At 49.8% G+C, this 22,848-nt stretch overlaps 2 protein-coding genes and 1 non-coding gene across 5 annotated transcripts; all 3 read right to left on the minus strand.

The window, feature by feature from the left end:
* Positions 1-5,507: 5,507 nt before the first annotated feature.
* PTPN6 (protein tyrosine phosphatase non-receptor type 6) lies at positions 5,508-20,508 on the minus strand. Of its 2 annotated transcripts, XM_075510620.1 has the most exons (16): positions 20,320-20,508; positions 20,032-20,133; positions 14,661-14,783; positions 14,159-14,353; positions 11,138-11,360; positions 10,309-10,425; positions 10,026-10,139; positions 9,517-9,613; positions 9,030-9,109; positions 8,789-8,938; positions 8,538-8,669; positions 8,103-8,257; positions 7,737-7,804; positions 7,183-7,334; positions 6,341-6,438; positions 5,508-6,220 (listed from the first exon to the last, which is right to left on the minus strand). In XM_075510620.1, exons 2-16 carry the CDS (start codon positions 20,043-20,045, stop codon positions 6,115-6,117), a joined length of 1,824 nt encoding a protein of 607 aa, XP_075366735.1. In that variant the 5' UTR covers positions 20,046-20,133; positions 20,320-20,508; the 3' UTR covers positions 5,508-6,114. The 2 variants fall into 2 exon arrangements, with proteins under 2 accessions (XP_075366735.1, XP_075366744.1); XM_075510629.1 differs by lacking the exons at positions 20,032-20,133; positions 20,320-20,508 and adding an exon at positions 15,044-15,375.
* Positions 20,509-21,330: 822 nt separating this feature from the next.
* Positions 21,331-22,413, minus strand: C1H12orf57 (chromosome 1 C12orf57 homolog). 2 transcript variants are annotated; one of them, XM_075510649.1, is made up of 3 exons: positions 22,261-22,413; positions 21,759-21,935; positions 21,331-21,669 (listed from the first exon to the last, which is right to left on the minus strand). In XM_075510649.1, the coding sequence occupies exons 2-3, from the start codon at positions 21,880-21,882 to the stop codon at positions 21,521-21,523; spliced, it is 273 nt and encodes a 90-aa protein (XP_075366764.1). In that variant the 5' UTR covers positions 21,883-21,935; positions 22,261-22,413; the 3' UTR covers positions 21,331-21,520. The 2 variants fall into 2 exon arrangements, with proteins under 2 accessions (XP_075366764.1, XP_075366757.1); XM_075510642.1 differs by lacking the exon at positions 22,261-22,413 and adding an exon at positions 22,007-22,062.
* Positions 22,172-22,231, minus strand: LOC142405072 (U7 small nuclear RNA). Its single transcript, XR_012774048.1, has one exon. It is a non-coding gene; the product is annotated as a U7 small nuclear RNA (small nuclear RNA).
* Positions 22,414-22,848: the final 435 nt, after the last annotated feature.

The following is a 22,848-nucleotide window of genomic DNA, read 5'->3' on the forward strand; positions in this document are numbered from 1 at the left end:
AAGTATAGGAGAAATCTTCATCCACTGACTAAACTCTCTTCTGTGCTTGGGTTTCCAAGGCAAAATCTCGTCTGCTTCAGGGGCTAGCCTTTTCCCTGTCTGACTGGGGTGCCCTATGCTAGATTTAGGACTTGGAGATTTCACAGAATCATAGAATCGTAAAATATCCTGAGTTGGAAGGGACCCACAAGGATCATCGAGTCCAACTCCTCACTGCCCACAGGGCAACCTAAAAGTTAAACCATGGATAAGAGCATTGTCTAAACGCATCTTGAACACAGACAGCCTTGGGGCCATGACCACTTCCCTGGGGAGCTTGACCACCTTCTCAGTGAAGAACTTTTTCCTAATATCCAATCTGAACTTCTCCTGATGCAGCTTTAAGCCATTCCCTTGTGTCCTGTTGCTGGGCACCAAAGAGAAGAGATCAGCACCTCCCTCTCTGCTTCCCCTCATGAGGAAGTTGTAGAGAGCAATGAGGTCAGCCCTTAGTCTCCTCTAAGCTGAACAAACCTGGTATCCTCAGCTGCTCCTCGTAAGTCATGCCCTCTTTCACTGTCTTTGTTGCCCTCCTTTGGATGCAGGTTTTTATATCCTCCTTACATTGTGGAGCCCAAAACTGTACACAGTACTCAAGGTGAGGCTTGACCAGTGCTGAGTATAGTGGGACCATGCTTCTTTTGACCAGTTAACTATACTGTGCCTAATGCACCCCAGGATAATGTTGGCCCTTTTGCCTGCCAGGGCATGTCGTTGACTCAGAGCTTGCCATCAACCAAAACACTCAGATCCCTTTCTGCAGCACTGCACTCCAGCCTCTTGTGCCCCAGTCTATATGTACATCCAGGATTATACCATTCCCGGTGCAGAATCTGGCATTTGTTCTTGTTAAATTTCATATGGTGGGTGAATGCCCAGCATGCTAATCTATCAAGATCTCTCTGTAAGGCCTCTGTCCCCTCGAGGGAATCAACAGCTCCTCCTAATTTAGTACTGTTGGCAAGCTTAGTGTGTACTCGGCTTCTGTGTCTAGGTCATTGATAAAAGTTTTGAAGAGAACTGGCACTAAAATTGGGCCCTGAGGAACACCACTAGTGACTGACCACCAGCTAGATGTTAACTGCAAGTCTTTGAGCCCGACCCATCAGCCAATTGTTTACCCATTGTATTGTGTGCATGTCTAGCTGTATGCTGGACATTGTCCAGAAGGATATTGTGAAAGACAGTATCAAAACCTTTGCTAAAATCCAAAACCCCCCCACATCTATTGCCTTCCCTTTGTACACTAGGTGGGTAACCTTGTCATGAAGGTTAGTTAGTAAATTAAGTTAGTTTTGAGTTAAGTTAGTAAATTAAGTTAGTAAATGAAAGATTAAGTTAGTAAGACATGACTACCCCTTCATGAGCCCATGCTGGCTTTGACTGATACCTGTGTTGTCTTTCAAGTCTTTTTCAGTAACTCCCAGAATAATCTCCATAATTTTACCAGGCATCAGAGTGAAACTGACAGGCCTGTAATTACCAGGGTTGTCTTTCTTACCCTTATTGAAAATTGGGACAACATTTGCTAACTTTAGTCAACTGGGACCTCTCCAGATTCCCAAGACTGTTGATAAATAACTGTGAGAGGTCTCACAATAACACTGGCCAACTCTTCAGTACCCTGAGATGAATCCCGTCAGGCCCCATAGACTTGTGTGCATTCAGTTGCAGCAGCAAATCATGTACAAGTTCAAAGTCAACTGGGAGCTTATCACTCCCCCAGTTGCGGTCCTCCAACCCAGGACTCAGGCATCCCAGGGCCCATCATTGGTGTTAGAGAGGCAAAGAAAGCATTAAATATCTGCTTTATCTTCATCCTTATTTGGGGATGAGGTGACCAACCTCATCAAGTAACGGACTAATATTTTCTTTAGTCTTTCTTTTGCTGTTAACATACTTAAAGTCTTTTTTTGTTAAGCTTCAACTGAGCTTGGGCCATACAAATTTTCTCACTATAGTGGCAAATAGCATGTCTGTAGTCCTGTGTAGCCTGTCCTTGCTTCCAAAGTCCATACACTTTATTCTTCCGCCTAAGTTGCAGAAGGAGATCCCTATTCAGCCAAGCCAGCCTTCTGCTTCACTTGCTTGACTTCAGACACATTGCAGTTGCCTGCTCCGGTGCTCTTGAAAGAAGACCCTTAAAAAGTGACCAGCATTTATGGACCCTCATATCCTCAAAAGCAGGTTCCCAGGGACCTTACTAACTAGTTCCTTGAGTAGCCTAAACTCCGCTCTCCCAAAATCCAGGGTAGTAGCTCTGCTGACAGTTTTTCTCATATCACCAAAGATTTTAAATTCAGCAATTTCATGATCATGACAATGGCCAAGACAGCCACCCACGAAACCATCTGTATTTATAAACAACCATCTCTATTTACAAACAACTCCAACTTAAGCTGTCCAATGAAGAAGAGAGGCCTTTAGGGACCTCTTACGTGGGTGAAGCAGAGCGCAAGATGTTTAAAGGAACAGATATAATCTGTGGATTCCTGGTTTTACAACTCACTGTTACTGGAAATCAGAGCCAGAACTAATACCCATATGTCTTGACTTGCAACATCAAGGAAGCACTGATTTTTTGCACCAGCTTTGAAAATGCATTCTCAAATAGCCACCCAGAAGTAGTCTGTATGTAACGGTGCCTTAAGCATAAAGCAGAGTAGACTGCTTATTTCAGTGCTGCATTTATTGACGTACAATCAAGAAAGTCCTTGTTCAGTCTATATTCTTTGCAGACAGTGGATATTACAGACACATTAAGCTCTGGAATTTAATAACTAATTAAGTTCCAAACTTGGTCCATTTTCATGCTTTGCATAGATTTTAAGCTAACCGTTGGTATGCCTTGCAGCAGCTTTTAAAGTCAAAGGTGGATTGGAGTCTAAAGCAAAAGCAGGTGTTTCCTGAGAGTAGGTCTTTAGGCCCATGGCTTAGGAGGAGGTATCTGGCATCATTCAGAGGTGAAACCAGTATACCTCCACTCATCTTTCAGCTTTACTTCTCTCCATTGTTTTCCCCCACTGTCCCTTTCCTGCCTTTTCCTCTAGTGGCAGCAGAGTTGCAAAGCCAGCTGGTAAATGCCCATCTGCTGGCTCACAGGCTAATGGAAGCTGAAGTCCAGCACATGGGGAAGAGGGTCTGCTGACAAAGCATCGTTTATCTTCCAAACACTTCCAACCAAGTTTCTTGCCATGTCAAATGACAGCAAGCAGTGTCCTTCCTCCCAATATATTGTGTCTCAAGTATGTGTCTTTATCCCAGGCAGCTTTCTCAGCCACGTGCTCCAGAACCAGCTGTTGAACTCAAAAAGGATGGGATTGCCACTGTGGCATTGTTTCTGCCTTTGCTTACTTGAGGCAGAGTTTACAGCTAAGAAGGGGCAGAATACCCCCTACTATGCACAGGATGGCATGTGGCACTCATCCTTGGTGCTGTGATTTGTCCCTCATAAGCTTGCCTGTTGCCTAGACATAGGGTGAAGTTGTTTTTTTCTAACAGGATGAGTTCTTTCATCTTGGCAGTGCATTATTGCTGTACCTGTGCCATGCAGCATTGGCTTGGGGAATGCTATTCTCTGTTAGCATGGCTGAAATCACTACAGCATCCACAGAGCTTGTCCATGACTTTGTACACTGTCCAGCCTTGCCTTGGCTCTGTTTGTTTATGTATTTGGCACCAGATCAAAGCAGGGAACTTAGCTGAAGCTGTCTAAATCACCCTGCCCATCATTCTGCCACTGCCTTGCTGAAGGGGTTCCTGCTCCCTCCTGCAAAATGCATGAGTGTGGGCATGTCCTCTGGCAGGTGGCAGGGTACAAGGATGCAGTGCCTGCTTCCAGCTGGTTTGTACAGACTGGTAGGTGCGTCACCTTGCAGGCACATTGGCCATTGCTGCTGTATTACAAGCTACATGGAACAGAGTTCAAGGCATGCTGCATTCCTTGTCTTTTCTGCCCCTTCCCCCATCTGGATTTGTGCTCTAAACTGAGTGGAGAGAGCCCAGTCTTAGGGTCCCCACACCAAACCAGGGGACAATTACAGCTGGACTTTTAAAGTGCTCGGCATGGTCCTGTGTCAGGCAGCTGATAGGGAATGATTGTGCAGGGCCCTCAATGCCATTATCTTCCCACACAGGGCATAGATGTGTCTCAGACCAGACAAAATTCCCTGTCCCACATTTCCAAGCGTTATTGGCCTGCGTCCTAGCTCAGACTTTTCCCTAAGTGGGACTGAGCTCTTTCTGCCATCAGCTCTAACCAGGTCCTAGACCAGAACACCTGAGCCATCTTTTTCTTTGAGCAGCAAATGCCCACAGCCCAAGCAGTGCCTGTACCTGTAAATTAAGGATTCGCCAGCACATTCTCTGCAATCTAGGCCAGCTGCCACAAAAAGGTTCAGGTCTGCATTCTTTAGCTGTGGCTTTATCCAAACTTTCTCAGCATTCTCCCAGATGGTTCCTGGGTACAGTTCACAGGCTGAGGCCTAGTTTTAAGTGGCAAGACTTTAAAAACCATGCTGAGGCCTATTCTAACACCACCAAGAATGGGCTTCAGCACTAAGGAATGCTCTCCAGCATTCACAGAATGATATAAATAGTGGTGGGAAGGGACCTCTGGAGGTCTTTAGTCTAGGCTGCTGCTGCAAGTGGCATTATTACCAGCACTAGGTCAGATCAGCTGTGGCTTTGTCCATTCAAGTATTGAACACCTGCAAGGACAGGTGTTCTCTCTGAGCATCTGTTAGAATGCTGTCTGATAAAAGCAGTCTTAGTGTTCAACCTGAACCTCCCAAGCTGCAATTTGGGACCATTGCCTCTGGTTTTATTATCTGCTACTACCATAATTTTCTTACTGCCCATCTGTGTAGTTGTAGATGAGAGTAGCTTAACCCTCAGCCTCCTCTTTACCAGACTAAACAATCCAGCTCCCTTGGCCCCTCCTTGTAGGTGACTGACTAGTACCTGTGAAGCCACAATGTGGCCGTGCTCTGGTCTACCTTCGCCGTAAAGATGAACTTTCATTTCTACCAAGTAGTACCTAGGAAGGAGCAGTCAGGCACTACACTGCTGAAGCAGCCCTTATGACTTACCCTCCAACTGAGGCTGGATATCACCAGCCTCAGTTGAGAGGTGAGATGAGACAGATGACAGATGACAAAATGACTAATGATTTGGGGGCACGAGGATGACTCTTCCAAATACTAAAATTTATGTGCAAAAGCCTGCGTCTGAGTTTGTCACAGCTAACTTTCTGCACTCAGACTTACCTGATGACTACCAACACTGAAGTCTCACAGCAAGGAGCCATCATAATTCACCACAGCTTCTGTTCAGGAGTCTGAAGGCTGCAGGAAGTGATGAAAACTAAGCTAGAGCCATTCTTGGAAGTCTTTGCAGGGCTGCAAGTGAAGCCAGGAGTACAGCTATACTCAAAGAGAAATTATAGAAAAAACTTTTGGAACTTGGCATTCAAACAAATACACATTTATTTACAAACAAAGGAGAAAACATTGCCATCACATCAAATTCTGATATATTTACAGCATCCAATCGACGGATCAAGTAGAAAAGAGATCACAGGGCAGAGGGTTAGTATTAAAGCAAGAGGAAGTTTCCTGTTGAATTACAGAGGGGCTGAGCTGAAACAGGCCAAAAACTCCAGACTTTAAAAGTGAGGCTTCAGGGAACACTAACAGGCTAAACTCTAACTCACAGCAGTGGGGAGAGATGTAGCTCCTGTAAATAGCTTCCTTAGCTCTTCCTCAAGAAGTCTGCTGAAGCTGGCACAGCAGAGGTGAGTTTGGGCCCCAGTGCTCAGAGAGCAAGGGAAAGAAGGGGTGTGATTTTTTCCTGTTAATGAATGATGAAGGGGCAGCACAGACAAGGGACAATGAAGTCAGTCAGCTGAGCTGGAAAGCAGTCTGGTTCAGGCCACTGAAAAGTAGCCCTGAGAAGAGAAGGGGAAGGCCTAGTTCCAGTCCAAGAGTGAGGAATGTGAGACAGCCCAGCCTGGACGTGAGCTCCAGTCCTGCACCCTGGGTTCAAAACCTCCATGAGGCTACCTGCAATGTATGCTTATTTTTTCTTTAGAGAGCCTTTCAGCTTCTTCTCTGAGGAACGTTGTTTCCGCACCTTCTCCTTTTTCCCCAAGTTCTCATAAACCGTTGACTCCTCTTTCTGCCTGTAAGATCAGGGAAACACAAGGGAAAAAGTGACCATGAGGAAAAAGCCAGCCAAGCCAGTAGGGAGACTATTGCCAGAGGCAGGCATAGGTGGGCCTCTGGTTTAGGTGAGCTCTTACTTGGAGGATGTTCGTGAAGCCTTGGTGTGCACATTCCTCGCTGCAGGGGGGTAGGCAATGTTCCCATACTCAGACTCGTTCGGCTTGCCTTTCTGAGACTACAGGAGAGAAAACACAAGCTGAGAAGAGTGTGGTCTGGGAGAAGCATGTGAGGCATCATGGAAGAGTTCTGGCTGTTTAACCATGCTTCATGCTAGGATCTCAGTGGAGGTTGGTGGATTGCTGAAGTCCTCAGGCTCAGTGCGCTCTGCCCACTGCTGTGGCAGAGGTGAGCTGCAGAGATGCAAATGTATCCTTGTACAGGGGTGAACAGTAGGGCAACAAATTTCTGGAGGCACTGGAATGCCTGAGAGTGCCACATGTCAGCTAAAGCATATTAAACAGATAGCAGCAGCTAGTGGATGCTGCCAGAGGCTACAAGGTGCTGCAAGGCTACAAGGATAAAAGATGCCACTTCTCAGCTAGTAGGAGAAAATCCTGTCCACAAGGGCTTGGGAGGCAACTGCAGAACCAGGATGGGAAAGACAAAGAGGAAAGGAGAGGGCAAAGTCTTTGTCTTATATACATTATATTGGTGGATACATTATATAGAACATAGTTGAAATAACTGCATTAAAACTTACTGTTGTTTAGCAGTTCAGAAGGGGTTGATACTTGAGCTGCCAATGTTGTCCCCTGAATTTTAAAGGGAGGAACAGGGACTCAAATCTTGGTGCACTCTAGTAGTCTATGTAGGTTCCAGTGCTAGCTTAAAGCTTGGGAAACAAGAGTGCCTGGGCTTAGAGCCAGCACCATGCAGGGCCTAGACTCACAGGACAGGAAAGTAGAGTCCCCTTTCTCACCTGAATAACTTCCAGCTTTTTCTTGGTCGTCTCTATGAACTGGCAGATGGCCATGTAGATGAACTTGTACTGGGCCTCCGTCTGCACCATCCCTGAGCGTTGGGCCCTCACCATCTGGATGGTCTTCTGGATGTCAATGTCACAGTCCAGCCCTAACAAGGGGCACCAGAAAAGCTTATGGACTTGTTCACTGACCCCTCCTCTCCCAGTTCTCCACCAAAAGCAGTCACAGTGGAGGTCAGTCAAGAAGTTTCCACCTCTCTCCATACTCTTTACTCCTGTATGGACCTCCTATCCCTCCTTCCTGCCCAGCATCTGCCAAGTCTGGCCCTGGAGGAAAAGCCCACACTCAGGGAAGGCTGAAGCCACAGTAAGTGGATACGGTGCAGAGATCCAGCAGTTGCCACATAGCAAGGACAGCACAACCTTCTCAGGACTGTGGCAGGTTCTCCCCCACTGATACCTGATAGTTTTCATCCTTTTGCAGCTGGACTTAAGGGCACAGCCCTACTGGGTAGGCCAATTCACTTCAAGACACTTTGGAGTTCTCTTACCCTTGGTGGAGATTGTTTCCACTATCATATCAATGACGATGATAGTCCCAGTGCGGCCAATCCCAGCACTGCAATGAGAAGACAAGCAGCCATCAGAGCAATACAGCTCCTGAAACAAAATGCAGCTGCTTCTGGGGAAGGATGTGGCACTTGTAGCAGCTGTTCAGCAATGCCACAAAAGAGTCGAGGATTCAACAGGCAGCAGCATTTGGTTTGGGAGCATCAAAGAGGAAAAAGCAAATACTGGGGCTGGCGTAAGCTTCACTCACAAGTCCTGGGGAAGAGCTAGTGCAGCAGGACAGACTTTCTACACCTCACCCTATATAAAGGATGGAGAATACTTCAAACTCCAGCCTCTGTACCAACCTGCAATGCACCAGAATAGGCCCTGCATCTGGGATGCTCTCCTGCTTCTGGTTTATTTGATCGAGGAAGCTGAGCACTCCTCCTGGCTCGCTGGGTACACCATGGTCAGGCCAGCTCAGGTACTGGTAGTGCCAGATCTCACGCACAGCCTTACCCTGATAATAACAAAACACTCTACTGTAAAACTGCAACCCAGTCCTATCCCTGGCCTCTGTCCCAGGGAGAGGTGGGTCTGAAGCCACAGGGAATCTCTGTCTCCTGTGCACTTCTTGGTGATTCCAACAGTGTGATTCCAGCCCAAACCAGGTGGGAACGGCAACCCCAAGAATCATACAACAGCAGCATCACCACAGCACCCAGCAGTTCCCAGCCTTAGACATACAGTGACAGTTAGACCCATGGGCTCCATGACAGCCCTCAACCAGGCACACTCACGTTATCCATTGGACACACACAGAGGTGCCGGAGTTTGTACTCCAATGCATCGTGCTCCCCAGTGTTCTCCACAAGGTAGGGACCGTATTCCTTCGTGCTGCCCACCTCTGGCCAGTAAGGCACACATTTGTTCTGTGTGGGCAGAGATGGCAGGGTGAGGGTGGGTAGAAGGCAGGAAAGAGAGAAAGAGCAGAGCAGTGGTTGAAGGGGAAAAGAGGGCAGCTCTGAGACACCTACAAACTGCTACTTACCCGCCCTTTTTCTACCTCCCGTGTGGTCATCACAATAATGCGTGTGTTTTCCTGCCACACCATTTGCCAGAAGTCATTCACTGTGGCATCCAGGCAACCCTGGCTAGCGATGTAGGTCTTGGTGCACTCATCTGGGCTGATCAGGTTGTTCTGAGTGTGGACAGGGGAAGATCAGGAGGGCTGCAGGAAGAGGCAGGCCCTCCTCCATTTTGGGCATACAGCCATCTTTCAAGAGTCTCACCTTGACATAGTTGGCATTGATATAGTCAGATCCAGGGATATTTGGGTCCCTTCCTTGGAGGATGACTCTGGAGTGATCAACTGGGGATGCAGCGAAAGAATAAACAGAACAATGAGATACTCTGTGCCCAGCCACATGAAGCTCCTTCACTGCCCCACACCACCTCAATCATGTTACCTCACTCATGCAGCATGCCCCATATTTTCACCTCTCCTTCTCTGGGGTCAGACCAATCTCACCCCGTCCTCCCATCTCTCTATCCCTATGATGGACCATCAGAAGCTAATGAGTCTGATGCAACCTTCCCTTCTTCCTTCAAGGACACGAAAGGCTGTGACCTCTCTCATCAGCTCTTAAATCCTCAATGCCGCACACCATAACCTGCTCTGGAGGACAGAGCAGGCTGAGGCAGGGCCAGGGATGACTCACACAGCTCTTCATTGCCTGTCTGTTTGGGGTTTTTTTATAGTGGAGAAGCAAGACTCACAGGGCAAGATGTTCTTGTATCGGTTCTTGCTCTTGTTTTCAGGTCTCTGACCCTCATGACGGTCAAATAGTTGCTTGGCTTCCTGTTTTTGCAGACTCTGAGAGCAGAAGAGAGAATAGTCATGGCAAGGTCACAATGTATGACAGGGGAGGTGGGCACTCAGAGGAACAGTGGTGACTCTGGGGACACATGGGCATGCTTGTGGGGGAGCAGAGAAGTAAAAAGCAAATCTAGAACTTGGAAAAGTCCAAGGTTCATGCCCTTACTGTCTTGGTGACTCGTTCACCCAACCATACAAAAGCACATTTCCACCTCACTGGGTTGACTTGAAGATGACACTCACTCCCCAGAGGAACAGGTTCCAAAGAGACTTCTTTCACAGATAAATTGACAAGAATTTACAAGACACCTAAGAAGTTTGTGTCCAGGAAGAAATCAGGGATGGAGAATGAAGTGGTGCACAGGGACTTCCCAAAAAGCCATAATAATGTCCCCCAGCAGTTTCTTACGTCAAATTCCTCCCAGAATCCAGCCTTGGATGTCTCCTCAGATAGACTCTTCTTGTTCAGTTCCTGCACTCTATTCTCAATGTCAGCAGCATTCACCCTCGTAGCATAGTAGGGCTGGGGATGGGAACACAATGGGTTAATGTGAGAGAGAGAGAGATGCTGCTGGAGAGCAAAGTCTCCTCTGTGTGCTGTGGAGAAAAGGAGGAGAGGGACACAAAGCAGAAACAAACAGCAAGTGGGTCCCTCCAAAAGATTCCTAAGAAACAGAGGAAACAGGATTTACCTGCTTCAGGTACACAAAGGAGCCAGACACCTCCTCAATTCCAGTCTTCTTGAAGTGCTCCACTAGATCTGCCAAGCTGTCAAACATTTCAGCACCTCCAACTGTGTAGCGTCCATTCTAAATGGAGGAAAGATGTGTAATGTCCCACTCATAACATTCCTATAGACAAAGCTGATAATGCTCAGGGAAAAGGTAACGCTGGGGTGCAAAGCCATAGGCACCACCCTGTGCCATCTAGAAAAGCACTTCCTCTGGCAGGGAGGTCAAATGGTAGTTTGCTCTGAGAACACTAAGTTCATAGCGTGGTGAACTGACTCCTGTTCTCAGTGGATGGAAGTGCAGAGAAGGTATATTGCCCTCAGCTCTCGTTTAAGGTCAGCTGCTTTCTGTCCTTGAAATCTCCCTCCACTCTCTGCATCATCCCACATGAAAGAAATAGCAGAACTTGTGACAGCCAGATTGATAACATCCTTCAGACTAAATGTGGAGGCCTTGGAGATGCCCCTCTTCCTCCTCCTCCAAGAGCTTTTAACTCTTTTGATGAACTTGTAATTAGATTGTGAATCCTCCTCTCTCTTTCACCACAAACCCCCTGTACTGGAGTTCTCGGTCACACTGAGCCCTGCTTCCTCCCATGTCTGAGCACCCAGCACTGCCCATGGTCACCCAGGCTGGGGCGAACCTGCAAGATGACAGCACTTTGATCCAAATTCAGAAACACTGCTGGTAGTAACCAGGCTGACGGGGCCTATGCTTTTGAGGACGTGATCAGCAGAGATCGGCAGAGACCTCTTCCACCCCCTTTCCTTTTGCTCTCCCAACTGCTCACCTCACACATGATCTTGATGTGTGTGACTTTGAGCCGGGCCCCAGAGGCACTGGTTGCCCCAGCTGGTGGAGCATCAGATCCAAGTTTAAGCTGGTCAGTGAGGACGGACAAGACAAAATCCCCAGGTTTGCTGAGGCTCTCCCGCACCAAGAAGGTCCAAGGAGTGGCTTTGGCCTGGAGAAGTGACTCAGCTGCAGAGCCTGACAGATGCCCATGGTACCACCTAGGAAAAAAGAAGAGAGGTCAGAAGAGAGGTGGAGATGCAGGTAAGTGGATGCCCTTGAGCTGATGAGTGAAGGACAGCAACACTGGGGAACAGTGAGTGAGGAAGAAAGGAAGGGGGAGATGGAAAGAGAGAGGGAAGGAAGCCAAGGGAGAAGGAGGATCTTGGGAAAAGCAGATGAGACAGAAAGAAGTAGAGAGCTGGCAAGAAAAGGAAAGGGCAAGGGAAGGGTGGAGGTAGAAGGGACCCAGGGAGCAGAATGCTGGTACCAGAGGACACAGTGGGAAAGCACCAAGTGTGATCCAGTTGTGTGATACACACAAGCACAGGTAAGCAATGCTTGCTGGCCTGAAGACCAGTTGGGGGAGGGTAGTCCATAGGTTTCGGCACCTCCCAGCATTACTGGGATTCTAGCCTTACTGCTGCAGGGTGCTTTGGAAACTCAAACACCAGGGAAACAAAAATAAACCCCCAGTGAGTCAGAAACTCTCCCATTGGATTTAGCAGCCCCCAGATGGCTGTGATGAGATCAGATCCATTAAAGAACCATCCCAGCAACCCCTCTTTCTGAAGCTCAGTCACCTCTTCAGTCAAAGGATAATTCCCATTCTCTGGGCACATCACACTGCAGCAATCAGCTTAGCCATGGGAGTCAACACCAGGAGCCACCTGGAGCCCATATTCTGCTCCTGGTACTTATCACTGTTGTTGATCCATGTGCACATTCCTGTCCTCAATGCAAATACCCAGTCAGCAGCTCTTTCTCTCCTCTCAGCACAAGGTGAGGAGCATCCCCATTTGACCAGGGTGCTCTCTGCCTTGCTGCAGGACTGGACCCAGGGCACAGAGGGACACAAGCATGGTTCGAATGGCACAGCTGCTGCCAAGCCCCTTCCCACCTACAAAGGTCTTGGGGGGGGCAGCAGGGAGGGTGTGCCTGTCTGGTGGGATCTCACTGCACTGTGCGGTGTGGGTGCAAGTGACGGACACCAGAAGCAGCCTGGGAGATGGGACAACCCTGGCCTCTCCTCCTACTGGACTCTTGGCCCTGCAGAAACTCCAGATGTGACCCAGGTTGTCTCTGTGCAGATCGTCTAGTTCCTCATGCCTGTCCCAAGCTCCATAGCCTCTTTGGACCACACCAGAAGATCCTTGTGGGCACTGCTGAGCTGCCAAGTAGAGATGCAAAAGGCCATGTTCACTGCAGCTCTGTCCCGCTTCCACAGAGCTGCCTCGGCAGCTAGACATGCAGCCTTTTTGGCCATCTCCCCTGGTGCACAGCATTCCAAAAGCAAGTAGCTGTTGCATCAGACTGACTTCCAGTGCCCCTCTCTGCTCCCACTTATTGCAGGTACCACAACAAGCACCAGACCTGCTCCATACATCACTGCACAAGTGACTCCGTACATCACCGCACTGCCGTCAAGGCCAGGCTGACGCTTAGTAGACAAGCCAGTGTGATTAGAGCTGTGGGAGCAGGTTTGCTGCCCACTGAACAGCTAACAGTGGAGGTCTGGGTTGGTACTGGTGTCTATGGTGAACTTCACATTGTTAGTGCTGTCTGTTCCCAAGAATTGAAATGGAGTTCAGGAGGCCATGCCCCAGTCACAGAAGCAGCCGGGGCATTCATTCACCCCTCTATCTGGCCAGACCAACACATTCCTCTACACAACATCTAGGAACCATTTTGACAGCAAGACGTGGGAAGCAGTTGTTTTGCCTTGGCAAGTAATTTCTGCTGATCCTCACCTCATACACTGCAAGAAATAGCTGGTGACTTCCATTGTACGGCAGTGATTAATTTCTGATCCTCCTCCCAAAGAAGGGTTCACCCACTATATGCCAGTGCTCAGATGCCTCCCGGGGAATGGCTGACCCCTCCTGCTCATCAGAGTCTCCGGGCCTCCCCTCCACAGGTAGGAAAGGGTTAATGGGTCCTGTTCCCCGCCTCCCTTCCCCCAGTAGAGCCCAGCTCTTCAAAGCCACGTGATGGAAAATCACTTGGGGAGAGAGTGAGAAGAGCTTTCGTAAGAGCCTGGCGGGGGGGAGAAGTTTCCAACCGCAGGGAGGAAGGGAGGAAACTGCAGGGCCACAACCCAACGGCCTTGAGTAGAGAGGACAGCCGCTATGCAGACGCTGGCTCCTCTGCAGCCTGACCCCAGAGTAAGCAGGGGTGTACCCAGGCGCTTCGCCCAGGGCATCTTTGCTCCCTGTCTCCAGGTGCACAAGGAGGACCTGTCCGCCCCAGAGCACACCGCAACTGCTCCCCTGAGCTGCATCAAAGAGCCTGAAAGCACAACACAAGGGCAAAACCACCTGATTTGATTTAAGAAATTGGTGTCAGAGACATATGCAAAGCAGGGACAGGAAGAAGACTAAGCAGGCTAGGAATAGCAGGGGAACATGGTCCTGCTCTCACCTAAGTGAGTCACCCAGGCGCAGAATAACCAAGGAGGTTTGGGGCAAGGCTGAGGGCTTCCACATAACATGTCACTCTACAGACCGCTGCAGACCCATAACTAACACCACAACCTTTGCTTTTAGTAACAGTATATAAATAGCAAAGACAACAGGAAACCAGAAGTAAAAATACAGCCCTATTAGGTCTGCCGTGATGGGTCAAGGTATATCCAGCTATTCCTGGGGATGCTGCCCCCATGGAAGCATAGGAGGGTATGGGAGACAGGAGGCACTTTTTGCAGGGTTTGCCCTGGGGATGCAGACAGGGCAGAAAGAAGACCATGAAACACAGAGGAAGTCTCATCACAGACACACCATCTGCTTTGCTTTCTCCGTACCTCTCTGTAGTGGGGTCGGAACAGTTGAGTGGGTATCGCAAATCGATGATGGTTCCATCTTTGTCCTGCAGCGAGCCCTGTTGCTGTGTGTAGTACTCCACCAGTTCTGACAAGGTAGCAAACTTCTCCCCTCCATACAGGTCATAGAAATCCCCAGTATTCTGGATGCGAATATGGGTTACCTGGTCACCAACCCTGTGGGATGATGCACAGAGCAGTCCAGTGAGGCGATTGGAAAAGAGGCAGAAAATGTTCTGTGTTACCTCCTGCCACGGAACCAGAGCAAACCATCCCAGTGAAAGGAGACGACTGGAAAGAGAAGCTCCTGGGGCAACTTGAGGGAGGGTCTAGAAGATGCTGGGAAGCTCAGGTCCTTTTTCAGCTTGGAAAGAACGCAAAGGAATAAGGACAGGATGAAGATGATGCCACAGGACATGTGAGGATCTAAGCATTCTGTGTATGTAACCCCAGAAAGACAGAATTTGGGGTCCAAGTTACTTACCGAACTGAAAGAGAAAAATCCCCCTGATTCTTCCGACTGGGTCTGGCCAGAAAGCTCCCATGGACACCTCGTCCCTTCAGTAAGGCTTCAGCTTCCAGCCCACTCAGGTCACGGTGAAACCACCTAGCAGAGGAGATAAAAACAAGACGAGGTGAATAAAAAAGGCCAGGCACTATTGTGGAGACTTGTACAGTGAAGAATGGTCCCCAGTCAGCATCCCTAGAGATACCCATACAGATGACAGCCAGCAGCAGCATCCCTTCCTTCCTACCTGATACCTCCCCCAGCCTATGAAAGGTTTCCGTTGAGGGGGACGATCCCCCCTCTGATCTGTCCTACTTTCCTGGTCCCCCTGCCTACACACACTTCTCAGCCCCTCATACCTCACCATCGTGGAGCGTAAAAGAGGGGACCAAGTGGCTACCACCAAAGCAACTCAAAAAACACAGAAGAAAAATCAGTTTGCACTGGCGAGAAAAGGGAAGTCGGAGGTCTGTGCTGGAGCACCCAACGCCAAGCTGTTTCTGCGCCTCTTGGGAGCTGGCCATGTATCTCTCCTGGTGTGTACCGTCAGTCCATTCAGACCCTCTCCATCCACCTGTTTCTGGATATGTGCCTTGATCTCTGACCCTCTGCACAGTGCTGTAGGGCACAGGCAGGCGCAAACCCGTGTGCAGCTGGGCACGCGCGGCTCCAGGAACAGGAAGTGCTCTGAGCCATCAACTCCCCAGCCCCAAGCTACTTTGCACACACTTCTGCTTCTCCTTTTGTGTCTTTCCTCCCCATCCCCCCTGTTATTCTTGGGTTCCTGTCTTTTTTCACACCAGTGTTGACTGTACAAGTACATCTTGGGTCCTAGCTGTGCTTACAAAATTCAGTTCTGCATGTCCTCTGTTTCCCTTCTTCCCCAAAAGGCCAGTGAGAGCCATGACTGCTCCCCACCCCCAAGCCCTTGCCATGGTGCCAAGGGGACCACAGCTGCCTGGGGTCACCCACACACCTGCAAGGCTGAAGCAGGCAGCACACGCTAGCATACACTGAGCAATGAAGCACCCTACTACAGGTTATGACCACCCAGCCACACAGCTTGGCTCTGCTGGGCTGCCCTCAGCCACCCAGCTGAAACCTCCATACTCCAGCTCACTGATGAACCCTCTGTGCAGGTAAATGTCCTATGTGCTCTGTACAGCCACAGGGGGAATCTGTGCAAACCCAGAGCTGCAAACTTTGAGGTCCAGGCTAGCACTCTAAGCACAGCACTGCCTTCCTGAAAACAGCCTGCTGGGGGATGCAACTGACAAGAGCATTAGTAGCTTGAAAGGGATGGGGTGGAAAGTGGCGTGGAAGCTGCCCAGAAAAGCAGGCAGAGAGCAGGGCAAACAGCTACTACCTGCAGTGGGCCCACACAGCACCATGAGAGCTTAGCCTAGTTCCTTCAAAATCCCAGTACAGCATACTAAGGCCAAAGCTGTCAACCTGGACAACCAGATACAAAGAAGGAAAACTAACCATTTCCAGTTACCCAGCCATTTCCAGCTACGGCCCATGACTGCCCTTTTCCATAGGTTTCAAGGTCTGCAAGTCTTATGAAAGAATAGGAGCTAAGCAGTGGCCAAAGAGGGCAATCCAGCTGGCAAAGGAGCCTGACTCTTTCCTGGGGCCATCTCAGCTACCCTGTGTGGTGGTGTGGGCAGCAGGAACAGCAAGAGACTTGCCCATTTCAAGTATCAGCAGCTGCAGACTTCCCTACACGCCACCAGACTGGGAAATCCTGCAAAAAGCTGAACAGGCTGCTAGCAATGACCAAGAGAACTTGTGGCAAAGACAGAAACTAACAACAAAGGGAAGTACAGGAGAGACGAGTGGGAAGCTAAACTTCATTGCTAGAAAGGCAGCCCAGGCACCTACAACAGCTTCCTTTGAAATACTTCTAGTTTCACACACATGATGAGCTGGGGTGTGGTGAGCTGCATGGATTCAGCTGTACTGACTTAAAACTGGTATTAAAAAAAAAGGGACTTTAAAGGCACAGAGACCTGTGGCACAAGGGAGCAACTTCTACACAAAGCTGTAGAAATTGCACCTAAAAGACTGCACCTAAATCTGAGCCAATCTAGCACTGGCACAAGAAAGAAATATTCTTTAGTGGTAGGACAGAAATGACAGGAACTTCTGGGCAGAAGTCCCAAAAGAGAATTCCTGATATCAAAAGAATATTAGATTATGTAGGGTTGGTATGAAGCCATGGCAGACAAAACCTAGGCATCCCTACACCTGATGAACTGGCTGAAGCAGAAAATCTGTCCAAGGAAGAGAACATTAGTAGGACACAGGGTGACACGGAAAGAACAAGGTAGCAAAGAGTCCAGACAGGAATAGAAAGGGTGAGTTAGCACTAAATCCATGTAATTCAGTATCCTCCAGTAGGACAAACCAGAGGGTGCAATGTAACCCACATGTCAGTATTTGTGTGGATACAAATCCCAAATCACGTAATTTACAGAATGAATTCTGGTTGCTTTCAGCTCAGGAAAGGACTGGATGCACACAGCTGCCTTGGTGTCTTTGATTTGGGCCACCTAATTAAAAACTACCGACGAGGAGCTCCTGCTGGTAGGGGAGGGAAATACCACAGTAGAGAAGCAATTTGTTGGTATCTTTGAGGTTGCTCTCCCAAATGGCTCCAGCATGCAACAGCAGACTATAATTGAGCCGCTAAAATACTTTATTAATATAATTAACAGGTCAAGATATTTCAGCAAAGACACTACTCTTATGCTTTCAGTACAACACAGATGGTAGAACCTCATCTTGTAAATCCTTTGTGGAGCCAAGCCACAGCTAGCACAGGAACAAATTTAGAGGAGAAGATAAATGAAATAGCTAATTAAAAGACACCCACATCTGGACTGCTGAAAAAAAGACACTGAGAAATGGGACAGAATCCAGCATAAGGCCACTAAGGCAGTGAGGAACCTGGACCACAGCAGAGACAGAGGAAGCTGGGTTTGTTCATCTTGGAGAAAAGATGCTTAAGGAAGGATTTAACAGCTGTCTGAGACTACCTAGAGAGGGACTGGGGGTTTTAGAGCCACATTTCTTCTTTGTGGGACACAGCAAAAGGACAAGAGACAACAGGCATAACTTGCAGCAAGGGGAATCCTGATTAGATATCGGGAAAAATTGCACACACACTCTCCCGCAAGGGCTGTTCAGCAGCTGCCAAAGGTCCCCAGAGAGGCTGGGGAATCTCTGCTCTTAGAGATGTTCAGGACTCACCTGAACAAGGCCCTGAGCAACCTGATCTAGCTTTGGGGTTAGCTCTGCTGTGAGCAGGGGGTTGGACTAGGTGATCCAGAGATCAAAATGGTAGTCAACGGAAAGGTAGAGGAAGAGGTTATGCATGGAGCTTCTTTTCCCCGTGTACTCCCTAAACTTCTATTTGCAGCTACTTGTAGAGTCAACTGACAAATCCGTAACAAATTTGGCATCCTTTGGCAAGGAGTTCCACTGCTCAGCTACACAAACACCCCCTTCCTTTGGCTTGCTTATAACCTGCCCCCTGCCTCATTTTTATTAACATCTAGTTGTTGTAAAGAAAGAAAAATCGACGACTGATTCCTATTCACCCCCTCCAAGCTGCTCATGATACAGACTTGAAATGTCCATATCCTTCCTCAGCTCTTTGCCAGGCTGAAGACTCCAACTCTATTTAGGTGTTCTTTGTACAGAGCTTTTCTACACCTCTGATCACCTTTGCTGTACCTCTCTGAGATGTTTCCAACTCTGTTGTATTGTTTTGGAGATAAGGGTGAAGGGTGGCACAGAACTTCAGTGTTCAAGATGCTGGTGAGACATGGACATTTATATATACGTACATACACACACACACACAGCGTGATGATTTCTGCTATTCGTTCACCGCAACCAAGCATTAAGCTAACAATTGCACGGACTTATGTATGATCACAGCCTTACTCCAGAGAGGTTACGATTAGTTCTCAATTTATTGTTTTATATGTTTTAAATTATTTTTCTCCGTGAACATTGTTTTACATGTTTTACATGTATATTTCATCTGCTGTTCTATTGCCCACTCATTCACTATTGTAAGGTCCTTCTGCAATTATTCACAGTCAGCTCTCACCCTATTACCCTGAATAAGTTTCTACCATCAGCCAATTTTCTCACCTCACCATACAAGCTCTATTTCCAGGTCATTTGGGAATATACTGAACAGCGTATGTTTCAGGTTAGGCCCCTGTGATCTCATCACTGATGACTTCCCTTTGCTGTAAAAACTGGATGTTTATTCCCACCTTCCATTTCCTATTTTCTACTAATTCTTTACCCAAGAAAAACATAATCTTCTTTCTTATGTCATCACTTTAGCTTTATTCAAAGACTTTGATGAAAAAATCTAGTAAAATAATTTTTTTCAAAATCAAAGGAAACTATCAGCCAGACTTGCCTTATCCACAAGCTTGCTAAGTCCCTCAAAAAACTCCAGTTTTACAAGACAGGATTTGCCTTTACAAAAGCAGATGCTGACTCTTTTTTTTAATACCACACTCATTGCTTTCTGTTAAACTGCCTACTCTTTTGCCCAGATATCAACTTTATTGTTCTGTCCTTCCCTCGCATTTGGGGGATCTCATTTGGAGTCCTTCTTGAGAATCAGCATTGTATTTATTACTTCTAATTCTCAGCACCGAGATTACTTTAGACAGGAGGTTTTGCCGCTTTGCACAGAACTGCATTGTAGTTCAGTTGTTAGTGCAGAGTGAAGGCCACCTGGGCTTGGGGAATGGGCAGATGGACCATCTTCCTGTGGCTTGCCCAAGCTAGATGCTGTCAGCCCACAGGACCCCAGGATAGTGCTGGACCATCATGGTTGCCCAGGTCCTTACCACAGAGTAATGCTAGTGTGAATCCCATTTCCTTACATCACGCCACTGCAGTACCCAGAGCAGAGCACCCGTTTAGAGTGACTGTGAAGGTTTTATGTCCTGCTGTTCCATAAAGGGCTAAGAAGACCGCAGTGAATCAAGAAATAACCAGGATTTAAAAGGTCATCCACCCGACCTCTCTCTGTACAAAAACATTCAGAAATGCTGCAGCTGCGGGGCTGTCAGAGTAACTGTAGTGGACCAGCCATCACAAAACCCACTTGCTCTTTATCAAAGTGAGAAGGAGCAATGGTAACAGCAGTAACAATCTAAAACACTGTGAACTCCAGTCCTCTGGCTACCCTGTAGCTCCTATTAGAAGGTGGGGTTTTTTCCCTTCTGTGCCCAATTCCTACTGCCAGTATTTTTTTCTCACTGACAACTCTTGTTTTCTTTCCCTAGCTAGCATTCACAGCACTCACCCACAGGATGGCATCAGGAACTTGACTCTCAGATCCCCACTGATGGGGGACTGACAGCAGCTGGTGGAGGATGTACCACAGCCCTTAACCAGGGGGGTCCTACTAAAGAAAATAAAGCAATATTGGAATTATCAAGACAGTATCTTAAGACGGACTTGGGAGAGAGATCAAAGACCTTGACAGAGGAGGGGTGGACTCACACCCTCCTGACAGGGCTGGATGCTCATGGCAGTGAGTGCCACGGCTCTGGAGGAGCACTTGGGGGTTGCGGCACCTCCCATGACTCACCTGTGTCTGACCCGCACAGGCAGAGTCCCAAACCCTGCCTGTTCCTAGGCAGACCAAGAAGAAGGTAGCTCCAGGTCAGGCAAACCGCAGGCCTCAAGCAGAGGGCTTAATTTTTACCATTTGCAAAGCACTTCCTGGGCTGTAGTTAATGAATAATTAGGGGGGGGGGGGGGGGGAGGCCAAGGCCAGGCTGGGAGAGGTGGATGGAGACGGAAGGGACTGACTGCTCTTCCTGCCTCCTATCCACTAAGCTCACGCCCTTGCTGGCTACATTCCTGCCTGGTTCGTAACTGCACAGAAGGCAAAACCAGACACAGCTCCCTGCTCTCCCTGGCCTGGCTTCTTCACCCCCAGCCCTACCACCCATCACCCTCCCCAAAGACCTCAATGCTTCCAAGGGCAACAGGCACGCAGGCCAGGAGGCTACAAGCAGACATATTTGATGCCCCTTCGTTTGAATCAAGCCAGAAACAAAATGTCACACTGGAGCAAGGCTGCTCCACAACGTTTGTCTCTTCTTCAGTCCCACATTGTGCCGCTTGCTGCTGCATCTCTCTGCAGCCTTCTTCATTAGGACTGACGCATTTGATTGCACATTCAGCTGGAAAACAATGCAGCCACAGGCAGTGGTAGTAGGAGTGACTTAGTTGCACTGACCCTGCTGGGGACAGGGGTCTCAGCAGTATTTATGGCACTTACTGAACAGTACTAGATTATGTTTAGGGACACATTACCTAGTATGTTTCAGACAGCACATTTGAAAATGCTTGCTCCTAAGACAGTGCTTAGCACCTGTGAAATGTTAAAAAAAAAAGTCACTTTGATATCAAGTCCTAGGCTTCACACCAAGGCTTGTATAAGCAATTACCTTTTTGCAGGTACATACTGGGCCCCTCAAAACACTAGCACAAGTTTCATCAAGAATGAGGTGGGCACTGCTGTAACTGTCTCTGCACCAGGGAGAAGCATCTGTGCCTGAGGAGCACTGCTGAGCTCACATCCATCCATAAAACAAGGGCATTTTCAAGACATTTTTTATTCACGAGCAGACACATAAGCATGCAGAAAGCATCCCGTTCCTTTTAGGTCAGCATCTCCCTTGTTCAAGTGCTCCATTCCCAGGGCTGACAGGACCCGCACCTTGGGAGGACAGCCCCAACCAGAGCACCGCTACCCGGTGGGGCAGGAGAGGTCCACGGTCTCAGGAGGTTGCCACTCCGCCGGTCCCGGCCCCGTGCGGCGGCAGCGTCATGGGTGGCAGGAACATGGCCTTGAGCTTGCCCGACATGCTGGCGATCTCCGGGTCCTGCGACTCGTAGGACTTGATCAGCCGGGCGAACTTCAGCACCCCTGCAAGAAGAGGGGTGGGAAGGAGGCACGCGCCCGCCACCGCCCCCTCAGCGGGCCCGGAGCTCCCTGCCCGGCGGGGAACAACCCACCTTCGCCGTCGTTGCTGAAGCCGTAGGCTTTGATCACGTCCTGCTGGATCTGGGTGGCCACGGGCAGGAGGAACTGCAGCATCTTGCCCATGTCGTTGCAGGCATTGTCCCGAGCCTCCTCCATGCGCTGCGCGTTCTCGGGCGCCCCGAAAGCCTTGATCACCTCCGCAAGCACCCCTGCAGCAGACGAGCACACGGCTGCCAGCCCGCCCGGCCGCCAGAGCCAGGCGCCGTGCTTCCGCACTCACCCTTGGCCTGCTCCGCACTCAGTGCCGCCGCCGGAGCCTGCGCGGACGCCGCCATAGGGGCCAGCTGCCTGCCTCCGCCCTCCCCTTGCCCTACCACACCACCTCACCACGCCCCCGAAGAGACGCATGCACGGCCCCGCCTTTCACTGCCATTGCACCGCTCAGGGAGGCTTCCCACGGCGCGGGAAGCCTGCTGGACAAATACTAAAAGAGCTGAAATCACTGGGAAGGCTGTCGCCCGCCCCGAGCCCCACCTGGGTCGCCCTTCCCCTAGGTGAGGGTGAGGGCGAGGGCCGGTCCCCCGTCGGGCTGCCTCTCCTGCGCGGGCCCCCGGCCCCGCGTCCCTGGTCGGCCCCGCCGTCCCGCCCCGCCCCGCGCTGGCAGCGGCGGAAGCCGCGGCAAAGCCGGGCCCTGCCGTGCCGGCTGGGCGGTATGCAGATGAGCCTCTTCCCATTGGTGCCGCAGCGCGCACGCCCCTCCCCGCGGGGGGGGCGAGCTCTCCGTTGCCGCCAGCCCCAGGGCGCGGGCCGCCGGCGGTGGGGTTGCCGGGAGCAGCCGGTAGGGGGAGCGGCGCCGGCCCCGGCCCCGCCAGCGGCGCCTCAGGCGGGGGCGGGCTCTCGCTCTTCTCCTGCCGCGCCCGCCCCGGCCCCGGGCAGTGCCTGCCGGAGAGGCCCTCGCAGGCGTCTTCCCCCGCCGGCGGGCCGTACGGGCCTGCTCAGCGGCTCCTCCGCGGCGTTTCCTGAAGCGGTGCCCGCTCCCAGCGGCCCCGCGACAGGCACCGGCTACCCAGCCCTTCTCAGCAGCCTCGGCTTTTACCCCCCTGCCTGGAGAGTGCATGTTTC

The sequence above is a fragment of the Mycteria americana genome, chromosome 1 (genome assembly GCF_035582795.1).
Source record: "Mycteria americana isolate JAX WOST 10 ecotype Jacksonville Zoo and Gardens chromosome 1, USCA_MyAme_1.0, whole genome shotgun sequence".
Lineage (NCBI taxonomy): Eukaryota > Metazoa > Chordata > Aves > Ciconiiformes > Ciconiidae > Mycteria > Mycteria americana.

What these genes read in the sequence shown, in the direction of transcription:
- PTPN6 (XM_075510620.1), bottom strand. An exon ending in ACATCAAGATCATGTGTGAG is followed by an intron (nt 10,426 to 11,137) that starts GTGAGCAGTTGG and finishes TCCTCCATTTAG; the next exon opens with AATGGACGCTACACAGTTGG. An exon ending in ATACAAGAACATCTTGCCCT is followed by an intron (nt 9,110 to 9,516) that starts GTGAGTCTTGCT and finishes CTGCATCCCCAG; the next exon opens with TTGATCACTCCAGAGTCATC.
- C1H12orf57 (XM_075510642.1), bottom strand. Translation starts at nt 22,061, where the DNA reads ATGGCGGCGTCCGCGCAGGCTCCGGCGGCGGCACTGAGTGCGGAGCAG. An exon ending in GAGTGCGGAGCAGGCCAAGG is followed by an intron (nt 21,936 to 22,006) that starts GTGAGTGCGGAA and finishes CGTCTGCTGCAG; the next exon opens with GGGTGCTTGCGGAGGTGATC. An exon ending in CTTCAGCAACGACGGCGAAG is followed by an intron (nt 21,670 to 21,758) that starts GTGGGTTGTTCC and finishes CTCTTCTTGCAG; the next exon opens with GGGTGCTGAAGTTCGCCCGG.